Source organism: Chiroxiphia lanceolata, chromosome 6, assembly GCF_009829145.1.
Source record: "Chiroxiphia lanceolata isolate bChiLan1 chromosome 6, bChiLan1.pri, whole genome shotgun sequence".
Lineage (NCBI taxonomy): Eukaryota > Metazoa > Chordata > Aves > Passeriformes > Pipridae > Chiroxiphia > Chiroxiphia lanceolata.
The window spans coordinates 40114198-40128831 of record NC_045642.1 but is presented as its reverse complement, the minus strand read 5'-3'; the positions used below and the strand labels follow the sequence as shown (position 1 = coordinate 40128831).

Here is a 14634-nt window from a genome sequence, read left to right as displayed (position 1 = left end):
TAAAAACTTTTTTCTGCAATTTATGACACTAAGGTAGAGAAAAGTCAAAGAGCCTATGTATCCCACAAATACATTAATTACATTTCACTAAATGAGTCTTAGTTTATATTAATGAGTGCTTAAAGTATTATCTAACTTTAGAACCAATATCACAAATAAAATAAGACTAGTAGCAAACATTAAAGGCATGATTTTATTTAAGCAACTGAAAGACCATTCCCACTAGTAACAGGATTGTGTCTGTTCTCAGAGTAGTTTGCATAACACTTGTCTAAGTCCTGGGCTCAAAATTTTTACATTAGTTAATCATATATTAATGAGGTGCCTTGCTCAGTATACAAGAGGAGGACAGTGGATGTTGTTTGACTTGACTTTAGTAAGGCATTTAACATAGTCTCCTGTGGACTAGTTTGTCACAATGTTGGTGAGTTATGAACTGGATCAGTGGTCATTAAGGTAGGTGGAAAATTGACTGGACTGCTGGGCTTTAGGAGGTGTGATCAGTGATGCAAAGTCCAGATGGCAGCCGGTAACCAGTGATATTGCTCCAGGATTAACACTCTTTTCTGTTGTGTTAAATTAATTCCAAATATAGACATAACAAAGTAGCAAAAAGGAATTAAATGGATGAGTTGAGTATTTTAGTCACAGTCCTCTAGTAATAATGTAAAATACAACTGCTATGTCTTTAGGAACTTCGCAGGAAATTTTTGCTTCTTTCATGTCATAATGTAGAATAAGCATATGTCAGCATTTACCTTTTGCAAACACTGAAGCTGGTCCTGATCCTGACAGGGTAGATTTTGCAGGTCTGCTTGTTCTTAACTTTCACAGTTTGTGAAGAGGACAGTACTTGACTTGTCACTATATGGAAACTCTCATTTTCCTGTAAGGTTTTTTCTCTGTTATTTTGAGACGAGAACAGATTGTACTGTTTACCTCAAGATGATGTAAAGAGGAGAGATTTGAACAATGGAGAATTGACTTTGCAGTACATTTCAGGTTATCCACTGTTTAGATGCTAGAAACTTGGACCTCAAGAATACTTTTCAGATGCTGATTGCATCACACTACTTTGCTCTCATACACATATTTTTGCAGGGGAAGCATGGACATAATCAAGGGATATAGAGCTTCTGTATTAGCATCAACAATAGTGTGACCCACTACACCATGACAGAGGCATTGTTTACAGGTGACAAACATCCTCTAAAAATACTTCAGCTACGTTGATACTTACAGTTATCCCTTTTTACTCGATGTGTAACTGACCACCTGTCAGTGATTAGAGCTTGTATTAAAGAAATAAACAAGGGGATTATAGAATCCTCACTTGTTTTGTGGGTTCATTTTGTTCTGAAAAAAAAAAAGTCTCATTTTAAACCCCTTAATGGAGAAAATGTGTCTTCTCTGAGAAAGGATACTTAAGAATTCAGTGACATATATAGTTAATGACCAATAAAAATCAGATATTTTCCCAGAGAAAGAAGCTGAAAATTTCTATAATTAGAAATTTTGGTGGTAAGTCCTCATACTTCTGGTGGAAAATTATTCCTTCTTAGCTCGTGATATTTATATTTTTAAGACATTTGTCTCTTGGCAATTTCAGTGTTACCAGCCTTCATGCCTTTGTTGGAGGATTATTGGTCTATCTTTGTGTTAAATACAGCTACACTTTTTTCCCTTCTTCCTTGGTGTTTTTTGTTTGTTTGTTTGTTTTTCTTTGTTTCTTTAGTGCTGGCAAGCTCCTGATGTAATTAAATTTTTGAAAGAAGAGAGGGTGTGGGTGCCTGAAAATGTTAAAGACAGGTTAATTCTAGAAGTGGCTTTGCATGTTGACATTTCCCAGTTAACAAACAGCTGCATAGTAGATTTCTCTTGAATCTTTGCCATGATATACTGCCAGCAAATGGGAGTGGTGAAAAATACTGGGAAGACCAGTGACTGCTAAAATAACACAAAATAGTGGTGCTGTCATCACCTGTTGCCACAACATAGAGTTCAACAAAAAAAGCACATAGTAGAATACCTTAGAATATTTGACAGCATTGTGTATACCGGTCACATTCAAGAAAATATTTTACATTTTTTTATCCTATCCACAGATACTTGATAATCATTTTGTTTTAGTCCACTTAGCTCCTTGAGTCTAGTTCTTTGTAGTATATAAAGCAGACTTCTCTGAAATGTTAGGAAAGTGCTTCCATCTTAATAAGCAACATATTCAGTCCTGAATACCTTTTCATACAAAGCAGTTGTTTTAAGCCTTATTTTGTAATTAGGATGAATTTTGGTATTGTAATCCTGTAGTAAGGATTATTAATACTACTGGGATATTGGAGAAGAAAAAGAAAGATACAAATTTCTGATCTCTTTGCGGAACTACGCTTACTGCCATACTACTTTGCTTTGATACGTGAAGATTGAATATATTCTTCTTGAGATACCTTTTGGAGTTTGATCCTCTCTCTCTTATAGAAAAAAATAGTTACAACTTCAGTGGAAATTTTGGACGGCAACAAATCAAAATGAGTTGGTTTTTATTCTGTACTGAAAAATATTCAATTTCTAGTTACCTGCGTAAAGTAAAATGAAATTTCTCAGCGCTGCCTGCAAATAAGTACAAAATTTTTAACAAGAACGTAAATCTTAAAATGACACTAGATCAATCTAATATTAACAGTATTGTCAATGTGTAATGTTATAACTACTGGAACAGGCAAAACCCCAACAAAAATATATTTGAAAATCTCAGGGATATTCAAACAATGGATTAAAATCTAAACTTCTGCATCCTTAATGTTTGCTTTTTTTAAAAAAAAACAGGTTAAGTATTTATTAGGAGGAGCCATATTTGTGAAACAGCTGATTTTAGGTCTGTAAGAGATTAAAGATCTCTGTTGTGAAAATGGCTTTGATATAGTTATACTTGATATTTTTGTCCCTGTTTTCCCCAGTAAAGTGGAAAAATTCAATTACATTTAAACTTTAATATTAAACATTAAGAGGAATGAAGAAAATGTACTTTTAGTCTAAATTATAGCAGCTGAAATGGGAAAAAACCATTATCTTACTTTTGCTTTTAACTAGTGTTGATTTTTAAACCATAAAAAGAACCTGCTTTAAGGAAATTTTTGGTAGTCATCTGGAATGGACCTAGAACATTTATACAACATTAGTTTATCTATACTTTTGGATTATATTATAAATATGTTTTCACTAGGTAGGAAACTAAAGATAGTTTAGGTTGTGATAAAATTTTATAAAATCTTATCAGCCATGGAGTTGTTTCACAGCCAATGAGAACTCAGGAATTGCTCAGTTTACATTGCAGCAACTAGTGGTAAAAGCTGTTCAGCTTTCTCGATGGGAACCAAAACTTTTTCAGAAAAGTCATTCAAGTACAGATTAGCAAAGAAAGTGGTAGAAAGCCACTTTACGAAACTAAAATGAACACAATTTGATATGTTATGGTACAGCAATTGTTCAAACTTTCATGTCATTATAAGCTAATTCTGAAATTTTTGCTTTTTTCGTGGTCAGTTGTCTCATTCTCCAAGCGATGGCCATCCAATACTAAGCTTTCCCCGGCTATTATTTTTGCCAAGTTTCATGTATTTCCATATACTATATATGGAGGAAAATAACTGATTTGAAACATATGTTTATAGTCACAAGTAGTTTTTTATAGCATATACATTTTATTTTGGGTTATATTTTGTCTAAAATATTATTCATAGATCTCGAACAAAAGAAAATTTGCAAACAGGAATTACTCTCCTTTGATAGTTCTGAAATGTTTCTGTTCCTACAAGCAGGAAATTTAAGTCACTGATATTTAGTAAGGAAAATAAGTGAGACCTCGTCCTAGAAGAGCTGGTCACCTTGTACCTGCATGGTTCCCCTCAGAGTAAAAGACTTCACAGTACATTTTGTGCACTCCTGCTTGTTTGTAGCATTGTTCAGTTCAGCAGCTGTTCCAAAGCAGACTTCTATAAGGGTCTAAAACAGTAGTTGTTCCATGTCTTGCATGTATATTTTTAACAAAATTTTGTGGTTTTTTTAGCAATTTAGTTATTTTTACCCAGGGGAATTATTTACGTTCATTCATTTGGAAGAAAAATAAGGTTTTAAACTACATTATTTTAGTGCTTTTTAATGGTAATATTTTAGGAACATTTCTGCAGTTAGGTTTGTCTTTGGGCAAGCTTTTTTTTGACAGTTTTTGGATCCCTGGAGTGTCCCAGTCGAAGATGATGTGTTTTCAGTGTAACATGGAGTAATGCATAGAAAATTACCATTATCTCTGTTACACATTCAGCATTCCTGTGCGTATTTCTATTTGTTTTCTTCTCCTGAGCTGAAACTGATGCTATCATTTCATTATTCATGCATCTACATACTTCAATATGCATTTATATTGATGATACAAAAGATAGAAAAAATTCATATCTCATTAATAACTATTTAATTATTCTTAACTTTAGGAACTATGTGACAGAAGTAAGCATGTTTAATGTGGTTTTAAGTCCCCTTAATTTTATTTTATTTTCACACGCTTCTCTTTTAGTTATATATGGAAGTATATTTGACTGCTGTTTTATATCAAATCTCCTAAATGAAAGACAAAAAATACATGCCTTTGTAATATATTATGAGTAAGTCTAGCTGTCAGCTATACAGTGAGTCAAGTACTATGTACAATTCTAGAAGAGAACTTTGTGAAAGTTGAGGCGTAACAGTAATCCCTCAAGGTTCATAGTCTGGGAGAAAGTTACTTCTGCATACTGCTCTTAATAGAGACTTTTCTTGAAGAATAAGGTTTGGCTTCTAGCCACACCTGCTTGCTAGCTACTGTACATTTATTAAGGCAGGCTATTTGTTTTTTTATGTACCTCACCACAACTGCCTTTGAAGGTGTGCTAACTTGTTTGGAGATGTGATTAATTATAATTTTCTTAGGGAAGCCTAAAAAGTTGGAATTTTGGAAAAAAATACGAAGGATATAAATTTCTTTCACATACAGAGAAAAATATCAAGGGATAGCTTAGGCTACAGAATCAGCTTTGGAAACCTTTCTACTTTGTGTATATCTTTTGTGTATTTTTCTGTTGTTGGCTAATCTTTTGTGAAAGGACCTAACCCAAAATCCAGGTAATTTGAAGAGGTGCTCTCTGTCCATCTCCAGTAGGTTAATTAACCAGTGGGTTAATATAATGCCCTGTGTGATCAATTACCAATAACTTGAGTCATTTAGCATACACCCTAGCTGCTGTGTCAAACAGGCTTTTTTATTCCATAAGGGCCTTAGTTCGATGATACAAGCATTTAGTCCATTCTGACTACAGGGCTGTAATGTACAAGAACTGCTTATTGATGCTGCAGCAATGACAGAACTTTCCCCTTAGTCAAAATCCTACTGGATATTGATGTGCATTCTGTGCGAAGTAGACAGATCTCTTAACTGATGGCATCTCTGTGAAAAAGGGTAGGGGAGGGCAGGTACATGACTTTCTTTACAATGAATGTCATGGCTCCTGGAAGAGCAGCATATTGTCCTAGCCAAAGATGTACTTACTTGCCTTTCAGTTTTCTTTAAGATTCCTTACTGTGTGATATTTACTCATTGCAATGTTGAGTAGTACACAGAGAACCATATATAACTAAATGTAATCTCAGGAACCATTCCATTTTGACACTCCAAATACTGAACAATTTGTAGCTTTTGCAGATAAATCCAAAATAGTGAGACCAAATATTTTTTCAAAGTTCTGTATCTCATATTTTTAATTTACATTTTGTTGAAACTCTTGTAAGGGTACAGCCCTTAAGGACAGGTCAGAAGGCTTACAGACTGTTGAATGTGTGACAAAGAGGCCATAAAGAATCTGGTCAGATGTAGCTAATTAAAGGTAAATGAAGGACAGCTGCTTTTTATGTTGCCAGCACATCTTTGATCTGCTCTATCCCTCAGACCTCTGTGGACAAGGTAGTTAAATACAAACTAGGAGGCCTATTTTAAAGACATTAAAGCCCTCCAGGGCAATCGAGTGACAGTCCAAGCAGCCATAAGCTGTTTGCTTTATTCATTAGAGAACCTTAAATGTGTCAAGAAATAGAATAATGTCCCTGCTCTTAGATCAGCATTAGCAATGAAGATTACAACAGCTCTGGGACATATGAATAAGCAAACTTCTTAAGAAAACAAGTTTATTGAGAAGCATTTTGCTATAACAGCAACGAAAATATCAGTTACACATTTTTGTTGCAAGAATATTGATTCAATATGCATTGAAATATCTGAAGGTGTAGTGACACAAACATCGTGTAACCCAGTGTTGACCTCAGTGGTCCCTTCAATCATAGTTTAAAAAACTTCCATCTCAGACACACATCAAGGAAAAAATATGTCATATGTGAGTGACATAATAGCCTGTAATCCTTGCTGAAAAATTTATGGAGAATTTGCACAATATATAGCCTTTCACTTGTGTCTAGAGACTCTGATACTGAAGTTTGTAAATTGCAAGTGTTTATTTTATAATTCAAAGTTTTAACGCCAATATAGCATCAGAAAGACTAACTAAAGAAAAAAAAATCAGTTAACTATATAAACAACTCTTTATTGCTAGTCATTTTGGAAAAAGTGACTTTGCCCAGAAGTATTTGTTATATTCTAATGTTTTTATTGCTATTTTTTTAAATAAGAATTGAAGTGGAAATTAAAGTGAAGCAAATTCCTGTAACATTCTAAATGGTAAATTCTGGAGATGCATGACATATTTCCTCAATAACATTTAAGAACTTGGAGAAAATACTTGCTTTTTTTTAATGTTGTGTGCTGTGTTTTGCTCCATTACCTTTTTTGTCAGTACCTAAATGTTACATGGTTTGGCTGCATAATCGAACTCTCCATGTTATTCAGCCTCACTGGAACAGCTTTGGTATTTTAAGATGGTGTGTAAAGGTGTGGTACACAGGTAAAGGTGTGAAAAGTCTGGAATTTTAAAACTGTCTTTTTGACTATGCCATAAGCGCAAATTTCATAGGTCTTACCATACAAAGAACCTTTCTACATAGCATTTTACCTCAAAAAGTCTTTGTGTGAGTAGTGCAGTTGGAATTGCATGCCTGTGAAAGCAGCGTATGCTACTGGAGTCTGGAAGAACCTTTATTCCAAAAAGATCTAGCTCTAGAAGATCCTTTGTGACTAGGCACTGATTTTTGCTGGGTGACTTGACGTTTCCTTATAGTCTTATTATAGATGTATTTAACTAAATGTAATTTAAAACTAACTTAATCCTCCAAATTGTCATAGATTTGTCTAATGGCATATATATAAGTATTTCTGCAGTCAAGCAGGTTAATCAAGTTGGTAAGTCTGTGAAAAAAGGACAATTTTTTTCATTTTAAAGTAAGCAGCAAATAAAAAATCAAATCAAGCTGGAAGATGGGCTTTGGTTTTACTCAGTAAACAATACTTGGAGAACATAAATGAGCATTGAGTAGTTTAAGTGAAGCATGTTAAAAGATTTGTAAAGCTGTATTCTAGGCAACAGTAAGTATAAAGATGTGGTTATTGCTGGTAGCATGAGCATAATGTCCTGATTTGAATGATTGTGCCTTAAACATTGTGGAAAACAAACAATGAATAAATTTGTGATAAATTTAGAATAGTTTGCATATATACTTAAAACATTAAAGCTAGATATTTTTTACCCAGGGGAAAGAAATACATTGACAAATTTTTACAGAATTCTGCTAAATATATGTTAGATACACATTGTTGATCGAAGAGCCATGGTTTTGATGGGTATATTTACACTTGGTCTGCTTACATGGAATCAACATGTATCAGCTTGGCTGTGTGTTAGACTGAAAAAAAAGTCCATCCTATGGTAGAACTACTATGAAAGGGAAATACAATAACTTGATAGGACCATTTCTCTTCAATTTAAAGATCCAATAAAAATAAGTTTCAAAAAGGAACCAAAATATAAGAATAATCACAGGTTTTTTAACCTCTGGTTTTTCATTTTTCCAACAAAGTACCTGAGGCATCAAGACAAATGGCTTCACAATATGTTCCTTATTGACAAATGCTGAATGGCAAATATTGCTTTATTATTACTGTAGTAACCTCTCAGTACTTGTATATACATGTATTATTGCAAGGTGAAATTTGCCCTTCCAAAGCCTGTAAAGATTTATGCATGTGTACCCAGGTATAAATCACAACTTAAATCTTGTATCATAGCATGACTATCTTGTCATATCATCCTGTATACATAACATGACTATTTAAGAAGCTCCATACAATTTTCTGTCTTTATTCTCTCAACTGCTGTAACCCTATTTTCAAGCTCAGCAAAAATAATGACTACAATTACTCTTCTCTGATACTGGCAGTAGAACTGAACAGTTTCTCGTCTGGCAATAATAATGGTTTCTTTAGCTGGGCAGGGAACAGTGAAATCCAGCAGATTCTAGGTAAGCATTGTGAGCACCAAAGATGAGAGTTTTGATCTGTCTGATGTGAGCCTTGAACGGGAGCACATTTCCAGCTGGGTCTGTGGATTAGGACTTGGAAACTGAAGGGGGTTTACAGCTGAGCAACAGCGATCTAGACAACATTCTGCCTGAAACGCTCATTTCCAGCTCCTGTCTTTTACACATCTAGGATGTGATTCTCTTGCACTTGAGTAACCTTTACTTGAAACCTTGAGGATTAAAATGCTCATTTCCTATGCCATTTAACCTAGGAGCCATTATTATTTCAACACAGACTGAATTGCTTTCATAGAGGTTACTCCAAGAACACTGACTGCTTTCAACACAAATGCTGTAGACCAAATGTAGGAAATTTCCTTCAGCTACTGAAGTCTTGGGTGGAGTTTTTTTAAAAGCCAGGTAATCACAGTTCCCAACCCTGCTTTTCCTCCATTCCCAGATAGCAATGTTACACTGACAGGTTGCATCTGTTACGTAACAAGATATTGATCATGACAAAGCTCCTCCTGTAGACAAAAGACTTCCTCTAAAATGCAAGAGTAAACCAACAGCTTCTCCTGGGATCCTCCTGTGATCAGCTAACACATTTTTAAACACAGACATCCTTGTCCACACCAAGGGAAAAATCATATTCAACAACTTGTTTAATTAACATGTTTTCTAGTATATTTTCTCTGTGTAGACAAGGTCTCTAAGGGAGAATGACTCATGAATGCAGCATTTCTATTATGGAGTACTTCTTGTAGTAACTTTCCATTTCTCCACATTTTCTAAGGAAAGCATTGATTTGGCTCATTACCTAAAATGTTAATTAATGTTTGTGAGCAGCTCCAGGGTACCATTAGTTAATCCCATATCACATCACTAAATAGAATCCTGGGCAACAGTTAAAATAAGTGTCACTTTCTTAAGTGAAGGCTAACAGGTAGAACTTTTCCAGCACAGTCTATACATACTGCTGTATAGTTTTCCTTGGAGCCTCGTTGGCATGTACTTCAATTGAGGAGGGCACAATACGTGACTGCCTCCCTAGGAAAGGAGTGAGCCTTGGCTACCACACATATAACAGTGAACCTAGCATTTTGTGGAGTTTTCTGGGGGAGATGTACTCTTACAGAATGGGTAAAAACTTTATGTGTCTGTGAAGATGAAGTCAGACAGCCAGGTAATAGAAATGAGCCTATGTAGAATTGACCACAGGGATGCTTTTTTCCAGGGATGCTTTTTCTCAGGAATTGATTCTTTTTCAAATAGTGCTGTTACAATCAGGAAGAGATTCCATGCTTCATCTTGTCAAATGGAGTGTTTTAGCCAACAGAAAAGCATATTTAAGAGGAATTTGTCATTGTTTTTATTAGGATACGAAAATCAACACAAGATTCTTTCTGTGAGACATATATTCTCAGAAGGAAATTCATAGTACGCATAAAATATTTATGATCATTTCTTACATTGTAACTGTATCTATGTAAAAGCCAAAATAAATATAAACTGTTCCAGCTATACAATATGCAGTGCCTGATGTGTTTATTACCACATTTTCTATGGCCAGTCTCCTGTCTGTTGTGTTTCTCCAGTGACTGTGTTATTCCAGGGAAATGAGTAACACAAGGGGAGGAGGGTGCATAATGACTTGTACACTGTAGGGGGTTGTCTGAACTAACACATGGATCATGCTCTACATCTCTTGAATCTGTGTTCATGGTGTATTATGCAGAAAACATGTAGAGGGTGAGCTACTCAGGTTTCTTTGCAAGACAAATCAGTATGTATCACAGGCACTTCACACTTTTCAGTTCATAGCTTTGAGGATCGATGAAATGCTGAAGAAAAGAATTTGTCTCCTAAGGAAGACCAAAGCCATAATGGTTCTATTTTTATCTGTGCTATTTTGCAAGAACTGTTTTCATTCTTTTTCTCCCTATTCAGTGAAGAGATGAAGTATGGAAACACTCGTGGAAATGAAGAGAGCTATAATCCTGTGCTACAAAGTCTCAACTTTCATGTTTTGCTAGATAAATAATTACAGCACATTCTAAACAGTCATTCTCAAGCCATATATGATTATTGATATAGGATTTGTATGTTTGATGGAATAGAGAAACAAAGAAAAAAGTAACTCAAAATGCCCACAAATCACCAAAATGTTTGTGTTGAAGAGGTGTATGAAGAGATGTAAGAGATTACCAGTTTGAAATTTTATGTGTGAATCTTGTAGCAGGAAACGTAATGTAATCCATAATGGGAAACAATTTAAAAACAGAAGATATTATTTGGGAAAGGGAGAATGCTTTACTGAGGAGGGTCAGTTTGGGGGTCAATATTTTCTGTCATTTTATTCCCTCCATGGACTCAGTTACTGAGCAGAATGTTTTACATAATAGAATTCTGGACTCCCTTCTTGGTTGTTGATATTCCACTTGTGTACACTTAAAGTATGTTAATTATGACAGCTGGTTATTTCTTCAACACAGAGATTTTGATTATGTCTTGCTTTATGGTTAGTATCCAGTTTTCACAGGGAATGTTTTCCCACCCAGAAGACAGCAAATGTTGGACTGACCCAGTAATTGTTCTTTCCTATATTTCCTTTGGGCTCTTGTTCAGCTAGTTGGATCTGAGTTGTTTTAAACATAATTAGGCCATCATAAATCACTCTGGGTTAGTTCGCATGTGACATCACCAAGGAGACCCAATGGGATGATTAGAGTATTTTTTTGGACAACGTATCTGTAGCTGTGTTAGCTACTTTGTCATGAAAATGAGGTTTATAAACAGTAGTCTTTGCAGAGTAACAAGTTAAAATATATTGCACCCTGATAGAACTGTTTAGTAAATTAGATTTTCATAGTGCTAATTGAATTTGTCACAAAGCTGATGAACATTAGCTAAAGAAAGAGCAATATATTTTATTTTAGTGAGCACATCTCAGAGTGCTTGTAATTTAGTATGGCCACCACACTTTCTGGGCAGGCTATCAAGCAGGATGTTGTAATGATTTGCATGACTACTATACTAGATGGAAAAATGTAGCTTGTGTTTGTAGCTGTTCCATTAGTGTCTTGCACAGTGTGCACTCCTTTGGTGCTCTTCAGAGAGCTGTGTCATAATCCCAGCATCTTTTGAAGAATTCTATCTGGTGAAATCAAGTAACTATACATCATTTAAAACCTAGTGTGTAATTGTATGATGAGACAAAGGAAAGACTGAGAAAGCCCAATAACCAATAGAATCCCGAAGTTATCAAAACAGAGTTCTTGCCAAGGACCTTGGAATTCATCTGATTCAGTTACTGGAAAAATTCCCAAATTAAAAATTATCCTATGAGGACCAAGAAAATGGATCCAGAATCTGGCACTGTACAGTTTTCTCCCAAAATGGTCATTAATGCTGCAAAAACAGAATAGGGTGAACAACCCTTGGCTCCATGGTTGGCCCCCTGCTGTAGGCTCTATCTGCCAAAACAAGATGGAATAGAAGATCAAAAATGGAAAGGGATCAGGGAGGCAGGATAAGGTTGGAAAAGGAGAGTTTGGAAAAGGAGGGTGGTTGGAAAGGGAAAGACTATGCCCCCTGCCAGCACTGAAACACTCGACTGCAGCTCCACTCGCAAAGCACCTGTTGGCAGCTGTTGGAGTAGTTTACAGGTTTTGGGACAGATTATAGTCTGTGTTCCCTTATGTGACATGTGATATGACCTTATTTTAGTAAAAGAGAATAATTCTTGGACAATATATCTGCACAGAAATATGGATGACAGTTTTTGCTTTCATTAGAGAAATGACATTCTTTTTAATGGATCTTATTATTACTAATATTAATATCCTTTGGCTGATATCACCTATGTTGTCTTCCTTTTATCCAGAATTGAAAAACAAAGCCATCTTGCACGGAGTGAAAATACAGCAAACCAATGATCATAAATATTAACCTGATATTGTCCTTCAAAGTCAGTGGCAGAAGCTAGGGATTGGGGCTATCTCGCCAATTTTATGTTTTGCAATCTTTATGCATTGGAGTGGAATGATAGGAAAGAACAAAAATGGTTTATGTTAAATTAGAGCTCTCAGCAAGTATGTTGTGTCAGGAACTCAGTTTAAACATTTTAACATCTTTACAAACTTTAATGTAAACGCCTGTTAAATACATTTAATTGCGACTTCTAGCATTACAGTTTATGCCCTCCCTTTGTTACTAACTCCGAAAGTAATTTGTGTTCATGTACAAAAATTTTTGCAGTTCTTTGCTGTTATAGAAATAGCTTATTATTCCTTATGATAAATATATAACGATTATCAATAATATGTGTATTTGCTATGTGAAGTATATCAAGCAGAAAATAAATGGTTGTTTTTAAATATAGGTATTTATTATAGGCTGAGCGAAAAACTCTGTTACATTTATGACTATAATGAGAATCCTCCCCTGCTAATGCTTTGGTTCAGTGTAAAAGGCTTATTTAGTAAGTATCTGTGTTACTCAGAATGTTTGGGTAAAGTTGAAATAGAAAGTAGATAATGTTTTGAAATTTAATCCTCTCTGATATATATATAAAATTTTAAAAAAACTCCACAGTTTTCCTATTCTACCTGAAACACTAAACTTATTACTTCTAAAATAATTGAAATTTGAAACTTCAAGCCTCCCTGAGATTTATATTCAGTAATGAAAAGAACTCAAGTTTCTGATGCTGCAGTGTACACTACTCAGGCAGGACCTGGTTCCTGCGTGAAGCTCACCAAGAGCTTTACTCCATCAAGTCTACCAGAGAGTAGGGTCAAAATGCAAATTCCATTAGTTCAGTAGTTTTTGTGTGGAAGATTTCAAAATGAGATTTTTCATTTTGTATTAGAGTAATTTCTTCACCTTGCTTAGAAAGAGAAAGAAGCTGAGTAGCCTAGCATGTAAAAAATTGTCTTAGGTACTAGAGACTGTTAGCTTTAGTAACACCTGAGATCAGACATGTTCTGTGCCATTAAAGTAAAAGGACAGGATCTGGAACTTGAGACAATGACATCTGAAATAGGAAAGCATCTAGTGGAACATAAGCATGTGCTTAATTTCAGTAGGACTGTATGGTATACATAAAGATAGGAATTTGCATATATTTTGAGTGAGAATGCTTTCCTGAATCAAGATTTTTAGAAACTTAGCTGTGAATCACCAAAAGACACATTCTTTATTACAAAAAACTTTGTAACTATTTTTACTATAAAAATAAATAAATTAAATAAATGCACTCAAACTTTGTAATAAGTATAGTCTTCACAAACTGGTTGTGTGTGTAACAGCATTAAATTCATTATGCTGGATAAAAATAACAAGCTGGTAGTGACAGGCGCATTTGGGATCTTCCAGGTTTCTCTTACCTTGGCATTGCCCCCTGGCAATTCAGACCTTCTATTCAGGCATGTGGAAGGTTCCCAGCATGTGTATATAAGTGCTTATGATGAGCAGTGGAGCAGGAAGGGGAAAAGCCAGGACTGGGCATCAGCATCAGCACAGAGCAGGATAGGATGAAGAACAAGTGAGGCTGTAGCTCAGGCACCCAGCTCAGGATTCAGGCCTCATCTTAACATCAAGTTCATCTGAGCCCCCAGCGCTGTCCTGCAGTATCCTTAGGAATTGGTCTTATATGACAAAGAAGCCAGTGCCAACCTGATCTCCCTTCCTTTGCTACTCTCAGCAAGATTTCTTGTATTTATTTATGATGCCAGTCAAATGTTCCCACTGTTCTCAAGTCAGAAAACTGAGCAAAAACTATGATTAAATTGATCACATAGCATAAGTCCTCACTTTCTCCACAATAATGAACAACTAGCACCATTTACTGTCAAAAATCCTTATGGTTCACATACTCTACAGAAGAGTATGTTTAATACATGAGGTATTTTAATACTGTATCATCAATTATAATCTTAGGTTTTTACTTCATTTTTCAAATTTCAGAAACTGTTGGAGTCAATGAAAATTAAATTACCAACTATATAAAGATGTTTATTGGGCCTTTTTTATTATTCTTTTATAGGTCTCGTAGAAATTTGCCTGATGCATCCCCTTGATGTAGTGAAAACAAGGTAAGATTGTGCTTGAACAGGTTTTGTTGACACTGGAAGATATTCA

The 14634-nt window shown here is 35.1% G+C and overlaps 1 protein-coding gene across 1 annotated transcript in view; it reads left to right on the top strand.

Annotated features, from left to right (window-relative positions):
- Positions 1-14634, top strand: part of SLC25A21 (solute carrier family 25 member 21) — a 244173-nt gene that overhangs the window by 121110 nt on the left and 108429 nt on the right. Inside the window, 1 exon segment of the mRNA XM_032689906.1 lies at positions 14540-14588. Within this exon segment, the coding sequence (XP_032545797.1) occupies positions 14540-14588 (49 nt within the window).